The sequence below is a fragment of the Solea senegalensis genome, linkage group LG15 (assembly GCF_019176455.1).
Source record: "Solea senegalensis isolate Sse05_10M linkage group LG15, IFAPA_SoseM_1, whole genome shotgun sequence".
Lineage (NCBI taxonomy): Eukaryota > Metazoa > Chordata > Actinopteri > Pleuronectiformes > Soleidae > Solea > Solea senegalensis.
This window is the reverse complement of record NC_058035.1, coordinates 10,368,262-10,387,012: the sequence shown is the minus strand read 5'-3', so window position 1 is coordinate 10,387,012 and position 18,751 is coordinate 10,368,262. Positions and strand designations below refer to the sequence as shown.

The 18,751-nt window shown below is 39.6% G+C and overlaps 1 protein-coding gene across 1 annotated transcript; it reads left to right on the top strand.

The window, feature by feature from the left end:
- Nucleotides 1-349: 349 nt before the first annotated feature.
- Nucleotides 350-16,088, top strand: LOC122782268 (guanine nucleotide-binding protein G(I)/G(S)/G(O) subunit gamma-4). The gene is made up of 3 exons (XM_044046557.1): nt 350-407; nt 3,020-3,125; nt 14,004-16,088. Exons 2-3 carry the CDS (start codon nt 3,027-3,029, stop codon nt 14,130-14,132), a joined length of 228 nt encoding a protein of 75 aa, XP_043902492.1. The 5' UTR covers nt 350-407; nt 3,020-3,026; the 3' UTR covers nt 14,133-16,088.
- The last annotated feature ends 2,663 nt before the right edge of the window (nt 16,089-18,751 follow it).

The following is an 18,751-nucleotide window of genomic DNA, read 5'->3' as shown; positions in this document are numbered from 1 at the left end:
TGTGTCTCTGCTCCACCACCACTCATCACCACCACCACACCACCCACCGCCCGCTACATGCGAAACATCTCTCCAGGTCCAGCCGCTGCCGCTGCTGCTGCTCTCCAGGACCCCGCCGCTTTAGATTTCATCTTCCTACGCGGATTACGCACGACGCACGGGGATCGAGATCCAAACGCCAGGACTCACTCAGTCACTCACCTCCGCGGGTTCAGTCCACAGTGAAACCAGGCTGCTGGGATTTCCTCCACCTCTCATTTCATATTTGACAGATTTTTTTTTTCTCTTCTCAGTGTGTTTGAGTAAGTGTGTGTGTGTGTGTGTATGTGTGTGTGTGTTGGGTGTGTGTGTGTTGGGTGGAGTCAACCCGGAATCCTCCAAATTGGAAATCCATTGGCACATTTCAGGTAGGTCAGCCTACATTAGTCAGCTTATACATCTGGGCATCGCAGCGAAGCCACGAGCGGCTCCTTTTGTGTTTATTTCCTTCTTCTTGTTGTTTATTTTCCATGATGTGTGTGTTTTTGGTTTCGCTGATTTCTGCTCTCACCACACACACACACACACACACACAGGCAGGGCCGCAGCAGCGCGCGCCGCCACGATGTGTCTCCACAATTTACTGCCCTTTAGAAATAAGAGTCGCACCATGTTTGACTGATGTGCACCAACAGTCATCACCGTCGCTTCGTGGGGATGAGACAGATCCAGTGAAAGCACGCGCATACGTGTGTAAATATGGCAGGAAACGAAGGGGAAACCTGAGTGGAACAGGCCTGGTAGCTTCCTACGAGGGAGTGATTCAAATCCACAGATTGGCTTTAGAAAAAAAATCCTCGTCTGCATCCCTGTGCATCATAGACGTTTTATTATCTGTTCACTTACAAATACAGTTCGATTCAATGCGTTAGAAAGGAAATAAATGATGATAAAGGGCAGCGTGAGTCCTCCCCACTGACATGTGGTCAGGTGTCATTTATACAGCGAGACAACAGGGTTCAGAGAGGAAATCTATATTTTTACATCACAGCACACACAAGTGGTTGATCCACTGCTTCCTGCATCTCTACAAGTTCAAATGTGTTCTTTTGTGAAGTGTTGTGCTCGGATTTACCCAAGTGACACAAACTTACCAAAGGAGGCAGCACTCAACCAGTAGCTCCAGACTTTGGTTTCGGGAGATTTAACAGCATGAACTTGTTATGAAGCAAACCTTTAAGCGCGTAATGGAACTACAGTGGCCTTTGCATTAGGGGTATCAATTTGGTGATATATCGTCGTCCTTCCTCGTGCAATATCGATATTTTAATGAATAAATTAAAGTCATGTCACTGCTCGATATCTCCTCTTGGTGGCGGAAGAGGGAATTTACAGCGTCATAATGGTGGAGAAAGCTACGTTAAGAGATGAGTTGTTCTCTATGTTGTGAATAGATAGAGAAATCCTGCACTTTTGAACGTTTTGTTTTCTCCAGATATCGTGACGTATCGCTGTATGATTGTCTTGCAATATATTGATTATCACAGAACCGTTGTATTGTGATATTATTGATATCCTCGACCATGGACCCTGTGAGCCTCACCCTTACTTTGCATACCACAAAGAGTGTAAACCACTCTCTCACGCGCTCATTGTCCCCCTTCTTCTTCATTGGTTCATGTGTCGTGGTTATGTGGGGGGGGGGCATTCATTTTCATCTGTGCTGTAACAAAACCTGTGTAGAAACATGGCAACACAAGATGGTGGCCATCATGACACAAGGCCCTTAAGTTGAAATGTACAAAGAATAGGTTTCACTTTCAACACGACAAACACGTAATGCCCATAAACCCTCCTAAATGTCACACACTGGACCTCACAGTGAGAGTGAGAGCGTGCATCTGTGTCCCAGACTGGAATTGTCCCTTTAATCCCCTGCATCATCTTTATCAGCCTGTTATTTTAAAGAAGAAGTTTATAACTTTAAAGGCACAATGGAGTGTTGGCTTCCCTTGTGGGAGTGTTGGGAGAACCAGTGTATCCTTTAGTTTGCAGTTAAACTTAAAGGGACACCAACAGTTTTTCTTACTAGTTTCCAGAGCTAAATGTGTTATTTGATCATCAGACAGTGGATCTGAGCTACATGTCTCATTCCCACAACAACAGAGGAAGTTGGGATTGAAAAGAATTGACAAAAAGTTGACGTCTAAATGACTGCACTCAAAGAAAATAAAAGCCAGACACTGTCCTTCACTGTGTTTCTGTCAATTATAACATGTTTTATGAGTAAAAAAAAAACAGGTCAAATTTAATCCAATTCCGTAACAGAATGTGAAATAAACAATTATTTTCTCGATGATTTCTTTATGTGGAGCAAAAAACCCCAGAAAATATTCACATTTAAGAAGCTGAAAAATCAGAGAAGCTGGTTGAAATCCTTTAAAAATCATCTAAATAGTTGACGATTCATTCAGTAATCCATTAATAATCGATTTATCGAGTAATTGTCTCAGTCTTACTGTTAAGCTTACTCTTCATTTGAAAGTGGAAAAAGTTTAAAACAATTGGGTGAAACGGCCCTTTAAGTAAAAGCATTAAAACTTTTAAAAAGTAAAAAGTCTAAAAGCATTGTAAGAGCATGGCAGTCTCTGTATATAAATATAAAAGGCTCATTCTGGGGTAAAAAAAACATTAGTATTAAGTGTAATTTTTTGGGGGGATTTTGGCTAAATAAAAATAACTCTCCCTGCGTTTTACACACTGGACGTTGGAGCAGTGTCCGTCACGTGTCCAGCGGCCGCTGTCAGAGCTGTTTATTCGGGTAAAATGGAGCTGGGCTGCTGTAAAACATGTTCCTTATGGACAAAAAGGGTGCTCTGAATTAAAAAGAAAAGGTAGTGGTGGTGGATAATGGTCGCTGTGAGGGCAGAGACATCACCCTGGGGGCTGCTGCATTCTGGGTCTAATGGGATGTTCATTGACTCTATATATGTGTGTCGCCCCCCCACCACCACCTTTGTGCGTGTGTTTGGTGTCACAGGAGCATCATGAAGGACGGCATCGCCAACAACAGCACGGCCAGCATCTCCCAGGCCAGGAAAGCTGTGGAGCAGCTGAAGATGGAGGCCTGCATGGACAGGATAAAGGTACAGTGTAATAAATCGTCTTTATTTGATTTGTGAGAGCAAATATTGTTGTTATTTTTTTTTTTTTTAAATCGACATTATCTGAATTTACAGATCATTTGTGAAACTCTCAAACTCATGGACATGAATCCTGAACTTTATTAGAGTTCAATATTTACATCAGCTTATTTAAACTGCTCTGCATGTGTCACTTCAGCAGAAGTGAAATCAGCAGACTAGAAACATGGACTGGTCCAGACATGAACATTATCATCTTCTCATCTACGCCAAAGCTAATGCCGTAATTAGGTTTTCCCAAAGTGTCACATTGTCTCTGGATTAAAATACAGCTTCTTTATTTCCCCCCCCGCGCCATCATTTAACACATTTCCTGCAGCTCCCTTTAGAGCCTCAACATTTTGCACATATTGTAGTAACTATCACAATAAACCATAATGAGTTCACATCATTTATTTACAACAGCAAGATGAGGAAAAAAAACGGTGTTTCTCTGCATAGTTTAGGGCAGCCTTCTTTCACAGGTGTCACATGATCTGACCTTCATCACCTCTGACATAAATATACACATTCATTTAAGCATGTTCAAATCATTCATTTAAGCATGTTATTAAAGAGATCCATAGAAACAAAAGCACATTTTTATAACTTGAAATCGTATATCCGTGAACAGCTGAATATGTATAAAGGCTATAGTTTATTTTTCTGGATGTTGTTGCTATATTGTGATTATTGTTATTTGCCCATATTTTTGTCCACAGCATTATTACAGCCCAGAATAATCTTTTCTGAGCACAATCCGTGAACAATGTATAAAGTTAACGTGTATATATGTATATATATATATATATATATATATATATATATATATATATATATATATATATATATATATATATATATATATATATATATATATATACATATGAAGTTTAAACCCTTGTTGGAAATGTTCAGGATAATCTAACATACAAGTTGGCAAAATATGGAGTAAATATTCAAATAAATAGGTGTTCTGGTGTCTTTTATGATTAAAAAACATCATAATTTAGTGTTTAACGCTTAAGTAATTCCGCTTCTTTTGTTTTAAGCATAGTACCGGCACTTATTATTATGTTAAGTACTATGTTATTGTGTAGAATAATATTGGATTGCATCATTTCACTGTGGAAAACACAGTCAGTTAAAGTCAGTTAATAGTCTTACTATTTTGATTTTTCGTCTGTGACTGCCATTATTAGTACTTAAATGAATGTCAATAATAGAATATGAATAGAATGTAAATGTTAGTGGGTTTTTTTTTTTTATTTTTTTATTGAGAAAACCCAGTCTCCACGCCTTGCCTCTCACAATATGTAGACACGCTGACGTATGGCGAATGAGGCGTCTACGTGTCTACAGTTTATTTATGTAGCACATTTTCAGTGTGTGACATTTAGGAGGGTTTATTGGCAGAAATGGAACATACTAGCCATACGTTTGTGTGTATACGTTTACAATCACTTTTTGTCCACCATTTTGTTTCCTGAATGCAGTGTTTTGTGAAAGCTCAGTATATTTCTAATGCTTTCTAATGTGTGAGTGGAGAGAGGTGTGAAAGATTGTTTACATCCTTTCTGGTGTGTACGGGCCACCATAGTTCCCTGGTGTGCTTGGAAGAGGGAGGGGTGAGAGGAGGAGTCTCCCCATTTGTTTCAATCTGCAGTGGAATTTAAAATAAACTCTGTCGTCCAAAGACGACAACCCCTAGCCCAAAAAATGATTAGAAAAAATTAAAAGAAAATTAGTGAAAAACACTAGAATAAAAACACAATAAAGTAAAAGAAAGAAAGAAGCAGTACTCACACTCTAATTAAATACATTATATACAATACATACAATACATACAAGTTCAACTGTGACATTCTGGGTCATCTTTTTTGAGTGTGTCCATAAAAACCCGTCCTTATATTGACACGGGTGCATTCACTGCAGCACTTCACAGTCCGGTTCATTTGGGGAAGAGTCAAAGAATCAAAGAAGCAAACTCTGGTCCGCCAAAAATCATAGGTCTCGGTTAACTTCAAGTGAATGCAGGAGGCGGACTACAACACAGGGCATTGTGGGTAAACGAAGTAAAAGCTCTGATAGAAACGCGGTCAGACGAAAGTATATCACAACTGCTAGTAAGCGTTGACCAACAGATGAGCGAGTTTTCTTGTTTCGTTGTTTCAGTGTTTGCCAACCCGGGTCCTCAGGCAACACTGGCCTGCTCCAACACACCTGATGCTCGTTATCGAGCTCTGCACAAGCCTGATAACGAGCTGTTCATCTGAATCAGGTGTGTTGGAGCAGGCCAGCGTCCCAGTGTCTAAGACATGTTGGGAAACACTGCATTGTTTGTTTTGTCTTCCCCTTCAGTCATTATTGATGCAGCGCCACCTCGGGCGAGGAGAGGAATAGGTTTGTGGGGTTTCACTAACGCGCTGTGTGAAAGCTGAGTGTTGCAACTAAAAACGACCTACGTGCTTCAACAATGGGATTCTTCAGCAGAGTTCGAAGCCCAAAATGTAGTCAGTGATTATAAAAATCTATTAAAAAAAGGAAGCAAATCCCCATTCATCAGTCAGGACAAATATTCACCTTTGATTTAAGCTCTGTATTGGCTCACATCACATGTGATCTGAGCCAAAAACAGAACAAAAAACACCAGACTAATGTTGTATATTAGTGTGTCCAGATATCTGTATTTTTATTCAAGCTAATGGACCGTTTATTTACAACACTGGGATCAAACCGCATATGAAATATTCATTAAGCCAGTGTCTCATTTCTATTAGTTGTGTGTTCTGGCGCTGAAGAGCTGCGTGTAAAGCAGAAACACACCATTGAACCAAAAAGATAATATAAAATAAAATAGAACAAAAAAGATAACAATTCCCATGATCCCACGCTGCTTCCCCGTGTCATCAAACTAGGTCATTTATTATTGTTGTTATTTTAAGACCCCTAGTGGCAGAAATAACGTCTCTGCTCTCAGTCAAAGTCCTCAGTCTCCTGCAGCTGCTGAGACTTTTATTGCGACGCCGTACAGAAGAGAATGTCTCCTCATCAGGCCACACCTGGTTAAATATTGACTTTTGAGCCTTGTATAGTCTTTATGGATAAGGTCAGGCACCGTTCTTGTCATAATGCTGTTATTGTCAAGGGAGTTACTTCCATTCAGTCGACAGAATCATTCATAGAGGTCGTTGTTTTTCCCCTCCACGTCTGCGTTCTCCTCACTCGAAAGCCTGTTTTCCATTAACGTTTCTCTGGAGTGTGAAGGAACGGTCCTTCCCAACAGCTTCTTTTTTTCTTCTTAAATCAGCGACTTCTTGTGCAACTTAAAAGACCGTGTCATCATTTCATTCGGTATGCTCCTCATGTGCTCAGGGAATGATTGCCCACAGCCCCGAGGCTGTTCGCTCAACCACGGCTGGAATCCTCCCCATACACTGTCATCTCCGGCACAACAAAGGCCTTTTTTTTTATTATTTGTTTTTGTTTCCTTAAGTAATTATCTCAACCTGGAAAACATGGCTCGGATGTTGTTTTCGAGTTGGTCCCTGATTTAAGATGTCAATCTTCAAAGATTTTCATTTAAATTAAAGTGTGTTAAATCACTTTTATGCTGTGAAATGAGGTAAAGCAAGGATGATCGGGTTGATGGAAATGTTCTTATACACTTTATTAGGAACGCGGGACATTCTTAGATGGTTTTCTTTTATACCATGGTGATTAAACCTGTCTCCTATGACCTCAATCTTAATCATATTTTCATAGATTTGATGATTTTGTTATGATATAACTGTCATTTTTAACACACACACACACAAAGAGTGATGATTTGACGTGCGTCAACAACCAAAACATTTTCTTTGTCATCTGAATAGCACGATTCTTGCGCCAGTGAATCACTGCAGCACTGGAGAATTTCATCATAATGCTGTTCTTTCACACATTTTATGAAGTCACATTGCATATTCCTATTATTTGGTGATGAACTGTGCAGGGCCACCGGATATGTTCTCTTCTTCAGGTTTTCATTCTTCATGTAAACCATGAAAATCCCCAGTAAGCTCAACAGTTTCTGAAACACACAGCCACATTCAAAGTCACTGAAATCCCCTTTCTCCTCGTTGTGATGCTCAGTTTGAACTTCAGCAGGTCGTCTTGACCATGTCTACAGCTCTCAATGAAGTTCCTGTCATGTGATTGGGTGCAAAAAATGAAAATATGTACTAGTGCAATTGACTTGAAGTCAGTGTATTTGTCTAATCACACCATTTTCTGGAATTATTTACTTAATAAGATTGAAGATACTTAAGATAATTTGACTTGATTCGAGGAAACTCAACGAGTGCCATTTTCTTTTTGCTCTGGCAGATCATTTAGCTTGAAACAAGTTATTTTCCCCTAATCTCGGTTATATTTTCTTGGTTTTTTTCTTCTTTCTTCTTTCTTAGGCATTTTTTTTGCAGTAAAGCAGTTGAACAGCAAGCAGATGTACCTAATAAAGTGGCTGGTCAGTGGATTTTAAACTGGGTGTCTGTGGCAACACTTTTCAGGTTGTCAAACAGTATCACCCTGATCTTTTAGAAGATCATGACCATTTTTAGCTTCTGAATCCTCTCTTATTTCAACACATCCCAGTGTCGTTAAATCAAGGGGTGTTTTTTCCACATGTACATCATTTTCAGCCGCTGCATTTATCAAAGTTTGGTAAATTTGTGATTGCTGCACCTGAATCTAAACCCATATTTTGTTTTATATATAAATGAGGTCCAGTGAGTGTGAACTCCAAAGCACCAACATGAAAGCACTGGATATAAGTCACACAAAGATCTACAAAGCAGCCTTACTTTCATCTTTGTTTACAAAATGTTATTTTAAGTAGTTAAGTAACAAATGAACAATAATAATAAACGGGGGGCAATATTTACAGCCAGTCTTTAATGTTCTTTGTAAAATGAAGTAAATTGAGTGCAAACCGTTAAACTGCATTGCCATTAAACTGCAAATATAAATATGCATCACCGCGTGTCCGTGCACTTGGCTGTGTCGTTGTTTAATTGTGAAGTTAGTGGTAAAAGTTATGCTCAGACTTTTTGTTTTACTTAAACTTCAGCTGGTTCACCGTCAAAGTGGAGAAGATGTGTTTGACGTGTCTGATTCTTCTCGAGCCGGACTGTTTCTACGAGCGAGTCTCCATGCAATGTACAGTCAAGAGGTTATTATAAAATAATCTGTGAGATTCTATGAGATGATGGTGATGTGGATAATGTATGAGTATGTAGGGCCTCTGAAGATGAGCGCTCCTTTCTCCCAAAGTGATATAGTGATACATGTTAAGCAATTATTTGGATTTCAGGTGTCAAAAGTTGTCATTCTTATCTGTAATTCCAGTTATAAAATGAATTTCTGCTGTAAAAACCTTGAAATTGAATTTGGTCTGTTTCTGACGTAATCTGTAATCAGGCACCTACAGAGCTCCGGTAGCTGACGTCATACAATCCCGTCATGCAGCTGTCAGAAACAAAACAACGCCTGAGTCCCTCACATAATTAAATAAAGGACATGACGTGGGGGAGAGAGTGAAGCGGTGACTGGAGTCGTCTCTGTGCCGCTGATTGAGGATCACTATATTCTCATTAATTGCTCAATCAGCTAAAGGAATGTGATCTGTGCTAATTAGAAGGACTCTTCTTTCATCATGGGGCTGCAGTGTAATTACAGTCTGTCTGGGCATAATGACACACACACACACACACTCACACTGTGCAGTACCGCTCTTTGTCCTGTGGGGCCCCCGCTTCTGCAGAAACACAGGGAGTAGCTGCACGGTGGTGTCATTATTAGTTATTGCATTAATGATGAGGTTATTATTATGAGGACCATTTGTTTATTTGCTGCTTTGCATGTAGATATAATCAGTGGTGAAATGTATACTAAGTCTTTTAATATGTCTTAAATTACAGAATCATTCATATGCACATTAACCCTCAAATACGGATTAGATATCAAGTATATTATTGTGCCTCTATGCGCTGGTGATTCCTTTCTTTTACATGTTAGTGGATGCAGATCTTGTCCTGAGTCCTTATTTGTTTTCTGCCAAATTTAACAAAGAAAACGTCGCCTCTACGTATGTTCCAAAGTATTTGCGTGTGGCGTACGCATTAGACTAATCGCTGCAACATGTCCTCTCTCGTGTATTAGCAGCAGAGGGATTAGACAAACACGCAGAGAGAAGCACAGTTCAGGCGCAGTGACGCTGACATAAATAATACAGATACATTAGCTGGATGAAGGTGGCGACAGTAGTTAGAGCAGAGGGCGAACACAATCACGCAGAGAGGTAATCATGTGTGGGAATACTGCTTTGTCATTTTTCTCTTTTTTTGATCAGGGAAACTAAAGTGTTGCACAGCTGGATAACTCAACACAGGGAGCCCATTTTCTGTTGAAGAAAATCAGTACGTGGCATTGAATGACTGTATTTTTAGTTTAACCCTTTAGCCTCAGAGAAAATGTCCTGTGAGGAAGTGCTTTTGCCCATTTGTCCAGAATAACTTTCAATATCTGGCAGTTATTTAGTGTAATTGTACACACACACCAGATTTTGCATGTTGAATTTGAGATTTGAACACTATAATACCTATTTAAAATATCATTTGTGTGAGTCTTTGTCTCAATGTGAAACAAAATAGAAACTATATACAGGTGTTTTACAGTGTTATACAGAGACGCTGATTTGCCGGCTTCCTGCAACAGCACGAGTGAAATTACCGTAATAACCACACGTCGGCTTTGACGTGCAACTTCTCAGCTTTCAGAAACCGTTGGAATTTGTTCCCGGTAGCACCAACCATTGCGTAATTACAGAAATGTAAATGTGCGCTTGCCCAAACGTGTCGTCTGTGATACGCTCGGTGTATACAGGGTTAAAGGTGAAATCCTCTAGGGTGTCACATGGATGGTTTAGATTATTTACATGCCAGAGATCCATGTGAAATGGGTCTAATTTACAAAGAAATATGAAATGTGATTTCATGTAATAATCTTGCAAATCTGAGGAAATGCAAGATAAAAGATTGATTGAATGAATTTATTTTGAACATGAAACAAAAGTCAAACTTTGACTTACGTTAGTCACACATAAGCTGGGTTTGAGATACACGAGAGCCGAACTCACATGGAATGAGTGACGTCACACTTTGAGAAAAGGAATAATGCAGTTTTCAATGCAATCATTTACATAAAGGAGATAAATAGTTGAATAGAAACATGTTTTTCCAACCAGCAGCTGTAAAGACAAGCCCCAATGCACACTACTAACTAGTACTACTAACTAGTATGGATTTTATGTCAGTTATTAAGTGCAGAGGAGCTGTTAAATGTCACCACTGACTTTAACAAAAAGTCATTTTTTTGTGTAAAATAACCTCACAGGAACACTTTACTCTGTTAATAAACGAGTGATTGTTTTATTATTAAGTCACATGTCGGCCCAAAAATATATTTTTTAAGAAACAAAGCACTCATTTTATCACACTGCGATACTTACAATATTTATTATACATTGACAGGCAATGTTTTTATTGGACCTCTTTCTTGCTTCTCTATTAAATAAATAGCTTGCTTCAAATGTGTTTACACCCAGAATAAATGTACAAGTTACTATGGCACAATCCATAGAAGCGACTTCAGCCACTTAGCTAAAGACTAACCACAAACCTTGATGTTTGCTTTTATTGCTTTTTCTCACTGCGACGCAGCGTTTTCTGACAGGAATTGATGGCACCCCAGTTTTGAGTCAGTGCTGTGTCAGGACGTCATAAAACCACACTGAAAACACTGGAAATATTCCTTTAATTCTTAATATATAACACGTGAGTGTTGGATGTCGGTACTGAATGGATGAATGGACGATTCTTTGACATAGTAGTTCAATATTTTACGTAGTTAAACGAAGTTAAAAGACCAAACCAATAATAACTTGATTGACCTACTTTGTCTCACTGTGTCATCATATACGAATCTAATCCACAATTAAGTGTCGTATATAATAATCTGCTTTGTCACATTTGTTTAAAATCATAGTCCTGCTGTTTTGGGAAATTCCAAAGTCAGAAAGAGGCTTAATAATGGTAATCATTTGGTGACTTTAAAGAAATATAATACAAACCAGACATGTTTCCCTTTGGAATTCAAACATCCCTGCAGATGATTTTACTTCCACAAATGATTCTTTTGTCTTTTTCGGCTTCTCCGTCTCGAGCGGTCGCCACAGCAGATGATCCGCATATTTGATTTGGCAGAGATTTTGCTCTTTCCTGACACAACCCTCCTATTAATCTGGGACTGGGACCGGCACAAGAAGTAATAATCCCCGTGTTTAAGACTAAATATCATCGGCAGAACGAGGGATTTTATGCACTGTATGTATTTGCGAGTGCAGCAATGGTTGAGGTGAAGTGACAGACAGGAGATCAGATGGCTCTGTGTTGCACGTCGCTCCCTGAGTCCTCACCGGCTCTCTGATGCAGCTGATCCTCCCCGTTACCTCCCACTCAGCTCCCAAGTGCAAACGTGTATTTGTTAATATTTACCATCTTTTCGACCTTGGAAATTACAATATGCGTGTGGAGATGAAAGTGTGCTGTGTGAGATGTTGTGTTACCTCCTTTTCCCCCTCAGCTGCTCAGGGTCAAACCTTTGCTGTGGTCAGTCGTCCTGACAAGCTGTCATTTCCTTCAGGCATCAGTGCGGTCACCACTGACACACAGCTGATGCCATTTTATACTTTTGTTTCTTCAACATTGAATTCCATGTTGATATATTCGGCCCCTTTTTATGATGAATTTTGTTTTTGCTTTGACGTTGTTTGCTGTTTCATGACGATTATTATCTGTAGTGGTTAGTTTGCATGGGCTTTCTCCGGGTTCTCCCGCCTCCTCCCACAGTCCAATATGGGGATTAGATAAATTGGACACTCTAAATTGACTGTAGGTGTGAGAGTGATATGTTTGTCTCTATATGTGTCCCTGCGATGGACTGGCGACCTGTCCAGAGTGTGACCCCCACCTATCGCCCTATGTCAGCTGAGATTGGCACAGCTCCCCCCGCGACCCTCCTGTGGAGGATAAAGTGCTATTATGACTAGCGATATCGGAGGGAATGGCAATTTTCACGTCATTATTGTCATTTTCACTTGAATAGCACATTTGAAATGATGACTGTGTGATATTTGTGCAGATCTGTAAATAATACAGATGTTTTCTTCAGTCTGTAGAATATTTTTTTGGCTTTTAGAAATATTGGGACTTTTGCAGTAGGCCATATTGTGATTTTTGATTCATTGTTCAGCTTCAGCCCTAGTGGAAGAGCAAACTGCTACAAACCTTAATGCACTCAAGCCTTTTGTTTAAAATATCAGATATTGGTTATGATGAGTGTGCATTGTTTTACCGACCACTCCTCAGACAAAGAAAAAAAGTGCCATGTGGATCAAGTTTAGCCTCCAGACCATTTTAATGTTAATCTGTCTTATTCACCTCAACACATTTATGACTCACCTTTATTATTGTCAGGTCTGACACTGTGTCCTGTTTCCTCACATAAACTATCATACAGTCTCATACATCATCATGGAGCACTATTTATCAAGTCAACCAAAAAAGAAACACATGTATAAATGCAAAAATATATAGAAATTATCCCCAGAGGATGAATCTCAATAATATTGCAGTGTTCCTATGGCATGTCCTGTTTAATGATGTTTCCCATTTCAGGAAAATACTTAATTGCAATTTGTGCGACAGATACTGTGATTTGATTTGCGACGTAATTCTGTAAGATTTAACATTTACTCTGTAATAAACTGACGGAGCATTAAGACAGAAATGATCCCTAATGCGAGGATGAAAATATGAATATTATTAAAAAAATGTTATGTATTCATTTTGTCCTTACATAGACCTAAATGTTGGAAGTCTAATATCTCTCTGTCTGACACTGCTGGTTATATTTTTAAAGTAATTCTTTTGTGGTTGGGGGGGGGCGGGTTATGCCTTTTGTTAGATTACAACCAGGACAATGTTAGAGACAATGATGCAAGGACGATGCAACAGACCGAGTTGTGAGGGAAAGATCACTGGAATCATTTGTAAATAAAGCATAGATTCCTGAAAAAAGTAGATACTTTATGATGGTGCTGAGGACTCACTGCCCTGCGTGTTCTCGATGTTTCCCTGCTCCAGCACACCTCATTCAAATGGTCGGCTCGTCAGGAAGCTCGTTTATTTGAATCAGGTGTGTTGGAGCGAGGGGGAACTTCTAAGACGTGCAGAGCAGCGCGATGGAGAAACCTTGTTTTAGATGAATAAAGGAATTCAGGCAAGGGAAACATTTCGTAACACGTAAATCCCGAAAGGATCGTTGAGGATTTTTAAAGTGGGGTTTACAGATACTGCAGGTGCAGCACTACTGTCACGAGACGGCCAGATACACTGACATATATATATATATATGGACTCATGGACTCTTATTGCGTCTGAACACCTGTCGCTCTCAAGCCATCCCACACCTTTAGTGAACTTCCCCTCCAGCAATCCACCCCATCCCCTTAAAGCTACAGTTGCTCATTTCTTTTATCCCATAAGAAACAAATTGTGATTTATATCACTTAAGCACAGTAAATGTCATATACTTTAAGACTTTTACTTAAGTAATATTATTAAAAAAGTTAATTCAACTGCTACCAAAGTCATTTTCTGGTAAGATACTAAGATAAGGTACTTTATACAAGGCAAAAGTCAGCAGTGTCATCACTGAGTCATCTATGTGTCGTCGTTTCAGGTGTCCAAAGCCGCCGCTGACCTGATGGCGTATTGTGACGCACACATACGCGAGGACCCCCTCATTGTGCCCGTCCCCGCCTCAGAGAATCCGTTCCGGGAGAAGAAGTTCTTCTGCACCATCCTCTGATGACCTGCGAGAGGCTGCACAGGTGCAGGCATGGCGTTGCCTGGCTTCCCTGTCTTCACCACACCTGAAGCTACATGGCCATAGGCGTTGAGTTGAGTTTTGCCCGGTGGACACTGTTGTTGGTCAGCTCTGTCCTGGTGGCTGAGGGGTTTTGGGGGAGTCGGCTACCAAACTGGCAACCCAGTGAGCGTATCATGTCTTGTTAAATAGGTTTGTTATTGCTTTGTTATTAGAGAACAGCCTTGCTCAGTGCTTAATGAGATGAGAGATCTTTTCCTTTTCTCTTTTTTTCTTTCATTGTGCTAAATTTTAACATGCCTCAGGAGACAGTCATTTGCCCAGTGTCGACTTCTTTTTGAACATTAATTCCCTTTCTCTTTATCCGACTAGAAAACATACTTTTTTTTTTATTGTCTCGAACATTTGAGCTAAAAGTACGGCTGGAATTTGACACCTTCCCCCATTAGTGGTTTCTGTTTCAATTTGCCTCCAGTCACCGACAATTAACCTGCTCCTTTTAGCGCCGCAGCACAGCATTAGAAACCTTATCTCGCATTGTTTCGTTTGTGCAGACTGCACTCGTAGTAAGTAGGCGGCTGCACGTTGCGGCTGCTGCAAATAAATAAATTGACTCTCTGCTTATTGAAAGGTGCAGAGCTAATGTTTCAGCGGCGAGATGATTTCTTCAGGGTTATCGCTGTGCAAACAGCCCGTAAGTCAAAAATTATTTATGAATCTGCTGCCTCCCTCGCTGGCCTGCTCTCGTGCATTCTACCTTTACTGCTCACTCTGATTTACTCTTCATACACTTCAGCCACTTCACGTCAGAGACGCTATCAGTTCATTTCCTTTTACAAAGTTGTGGAATAACCGTTCCTGTTTTTTGTTTATTTTCTTTGAACAGCCTTGTTTGGTCGCTGGGCATGTTTCCTGAGCGTGATTCTTTTCTGCCTGTCCTAGAGTGAATGGCACGGCCTTTGACATTAATGCCAAAGTAGAGGCCTGCATGTTTCTCTGCTCCTCCTCTGTTTCCCAGAGACTGTCAGTCCTTTAGGGTGTACAGTATGTTACAGTGCCAATGTCTGTGCGAGCAGCGTGATCTTCACACTGTGCTCGCGCAGATTTATTTTATTTATTTATTTTTTTCTCGTTCTGTTTCTGTTTGTTTTGGACGAAAAAGCACACTGTCGAGACATTTCCTTTACATGGTAGTTGAATAGCATTTGCTGATTTTTATGATGAATTGTTAATGATCGTTATTAATATTGTTATTATCAGTAGTATTATTGAATATTTGTTGCATAGCACTGAGAGCTACATGATGTGTAGTGCTAAGCTTGTATGATACTTACTAAAAAAACAACATTTATAAATCATGCAAGTATTGATACTATTTGAGTATTTTTTAAAAATAATGGTAAGGGTCGGTTTACATAATATGACCCCGTTTGGTGGTTCTGGCTTCTTTTTTTTTGCATTATCGTTTCTGTAAAATTTAAAGAAATTTCCTCTTGGTACTTGAATAGACTTTGCATTAGGAATCAAAATCTGATAAAAGATGCTGGACAAACTCTAAAAACTATTGCAGCCAAATTTCTTTTAGGACAGTTTATTTCCTATTTGAAAACCTGAGCGTGACCTCAGGACAATCTCGCTGACCTCATCTTAAGGATGGTGCCAAATCTGAAACAAGAAAACATAACGGCTACAGATGAATATTGCATGGATTTATTTCTACGTATAGCAGAGAGAACTATTATGAAATGAAACATTGCCTCTTTCGTTGACGTTTGGGTGCTTCTCTGCACAGAATAATCTCACTGGAGTCCCGATATGTCGACAATGTGCAGCTGTGTTCATGAATGGTATTATTGTTTTGGGAAACAATAGCATTTAAATAGCAGGCTTTGTAAATCCTTTGATGAATCAAATGAATTAAAGGAAAAGGGCAACCCAGATGTGCAGTGTCTTCCATATTTCTGCTTCATATCACACGCTGGCATTTTGAGATCCATACGAACGACACAAAGAGTGAATGGTGGCTGTGTCACAGAGGAACATGGTATTCCGGTGTGTGGTGGAGACCTCCTGTGGCGGAGCTGAACCACAGGCCATCTGGATGCACTGATCATGTGTCATGGCGTTTTTTCCTTTTTCTTCTTCTTTCTTTGTTTTAAGATCAGGATTCAGTTCCGCCTCTGCCATTTTATCTTCTGCGTGAACAACACGCAGCACATCCTCTGACTCTGCAGGTCGCATGAATAATATCCATGTTAATGATTCTCCGAGTATCAGCCGCTGACATCAACACTGAAATTATCTGTTGCCGCTATATAATGTTTCCCCCTCCGTGCATACATTTGCAGCCTAATCTCTGGATTAAAATGACCACTTTGGTTGATGTTGGGTTTTTAAAAAAAGTCAAAACACTTTTCTGCTGATAGTGTTTGTTTCAAATTGCTTTTTTGGCCACATAAATAATACAGAGAAATCAATTTGGTGAAGGTCAGATATAACTTGAAAAAAATCACACACATCTGTAATGGCACGGATTGCATATAGCGGCGACGCTCGTGATGAGTGACGTTGATAAGACCCTCGCTGATTTATCTGAAACAAACCCAAAGGAGCTGGTTGTTGAAATAAAAATTAAAGACAAGCGGAGATGTTACAGAAGAGGATTGTTTTTAAGCCTCAGCACAGCTGTGGTTCTGATTATTTATCATTATTTATAGTATTTTTCTCACTCGGCTTCTTACAGTACATGCTACTGTATGATAGAGTGCAACATGACCATATATAAACTTAGCTCAAAAAGTAAGGAAGTTTGTGTTTGGTCGATTCATTCTTTAATCAAGACAAGACATATTGGCAATTTAGCAATTTATTAATTTAACAAAACAGGGGCCTCAGTAGCATGTGGAAGAAGCATACACAGCCACAGCAAACAGCCTGGCACCTGCTCCTCATGTTGGTTCTTCCACATGCTACTAAGGACCCTGTTTGTTAAATGATTACACACATATTTCTTCCATCCAATAAACGACTCCTAACGAGAGTCAAGAGCAGAATTAGTTGTTTGGCATTGGCAGAGAAGTTTTTCATGGAGTCAACTCTGCTGCATGTCCTTACTTTTACTTTATTTGAATAAATCATTGATCAGAATATGATTGTAGTTTATACTTAGTCACAGTGAGGCATATTAGCTGGAGTGTGTTTAACTATTAAGAAGTTGTTTTATATTCCTAATTTCATACATTTAATCAAACACTTGTGACTGACGAGTCCGTCGTCTCACAGGTTGGCACGGTTATGTCCATTTTATTTACAGTATGCGGCCCAGTCAAGTCGTGACAGCAAGCAATCCCAAAATTGATATCCTTGAAGAATTTACAGAGAGGTGTGAGTTTTATGTACAGAAAAAAACACTGTAGAACGGTTTATTATTGGGTAAAACCCACAGAGCTCAGCCGGGAACTGGCTGCATAGAAAGAAATCTATATCGATAAGAGCAGGGAGTGTTTTGAACAGTGCAGGGTGAAAGTGAAAATGAAAAGAACTCCATTCACAATACAAAAAAAAAGTATAGAACTCGAAGAATGGGGTTTGACATATAGAGAAAACAAATTGGACAAAGCAGAAGAGCCGAGCTCATGAAAAATAACGTGTGAGATAAGGTTTGAATATCCGCCGTGTTGGAGCAGAACGTTGTGTTTAAATAAACCTTCCATGTTGCTGTGAATAGACGTTTCCTTTCAAATGAACAACCATTGTTATCGGTACATCAATGATTATGACTCCGAAAGAATTACGTAATGCACAGGAAAGTGATTATCCCTACGGTGGTGGTTTTTCTAACACCAGGTATCAACACTGGTGCAATTTAACAAATTGATCCTCAAAAGGGTACAAGAAAAAAAACGAATGATTCCTCATATAGAGAATATTTATCTCCAGTCTCTGCAGCCTGTCGTGCAGCACTTTCACATCTTTTCACATCATCGTGATATAATGTAGTTCCACACCCATGTTTTTTCCACTGCATTTGTTTATTTATTTATTTTTTTTACCCAGAAGGGGATTATAACGTCTTTAAAATAACATTTATGCAACTCTGGTACTCCATTAAAATCAATACAAATGAAATGTTTACAAGTGTGGCAGCTGGCGCTCTTGGTGGTGAGGCTCTCTCTTCCTCTCCTGGAGAACTGCCGGTGCTCTCAAGAGTCAGGAGAAATCCTCGTCAAGCATCCCTCTGCATGATGCACAACACATTCTATTTAAATGATTTATGTGCGGCTCAGAGGACCTGCTTTAATTTGTTCTAATCCTAAATAACACCTGCGGTTTTTTTTTGAGGAATGAAATTGTTCATACAAGTTTACGGCCACCTCATGACAGACTTGCAGAAAAACAAATCAGGGAGTGGGGACATTTGGGAAAAGTGAGGACATTGTCCTGACATTCTGTCACACATTTAAATGGCTTTTTGGGGGTTAAGACTTGGTTTTTGGGTTAGGGTTAGAATTGGGGTAAAGGTTGGGTTAGACATTTAGTTATAATGGTTAACCTTTAGAACACAGAGCATTTTGGCTGCTTTTTGACACACAGTATATACA

Excerpts from the sequence above, each read along its gene's own strand:
- LOC122782268 (XM_044046557.1), top strand. The coding sequence starts at position 3,027 with ATGAAGGACGGCATCGCCAACAACAGCACGGCCAGCATCTCCCAGGCC. Across the intron at positions 3,126-14,003 it reads CCTGCATGGACAGGATAAAG|GTGTCCAAAGCCGCCGCTGA; the intron begins GTACAGTGTAAT and ends TCGTCGTTTCAG.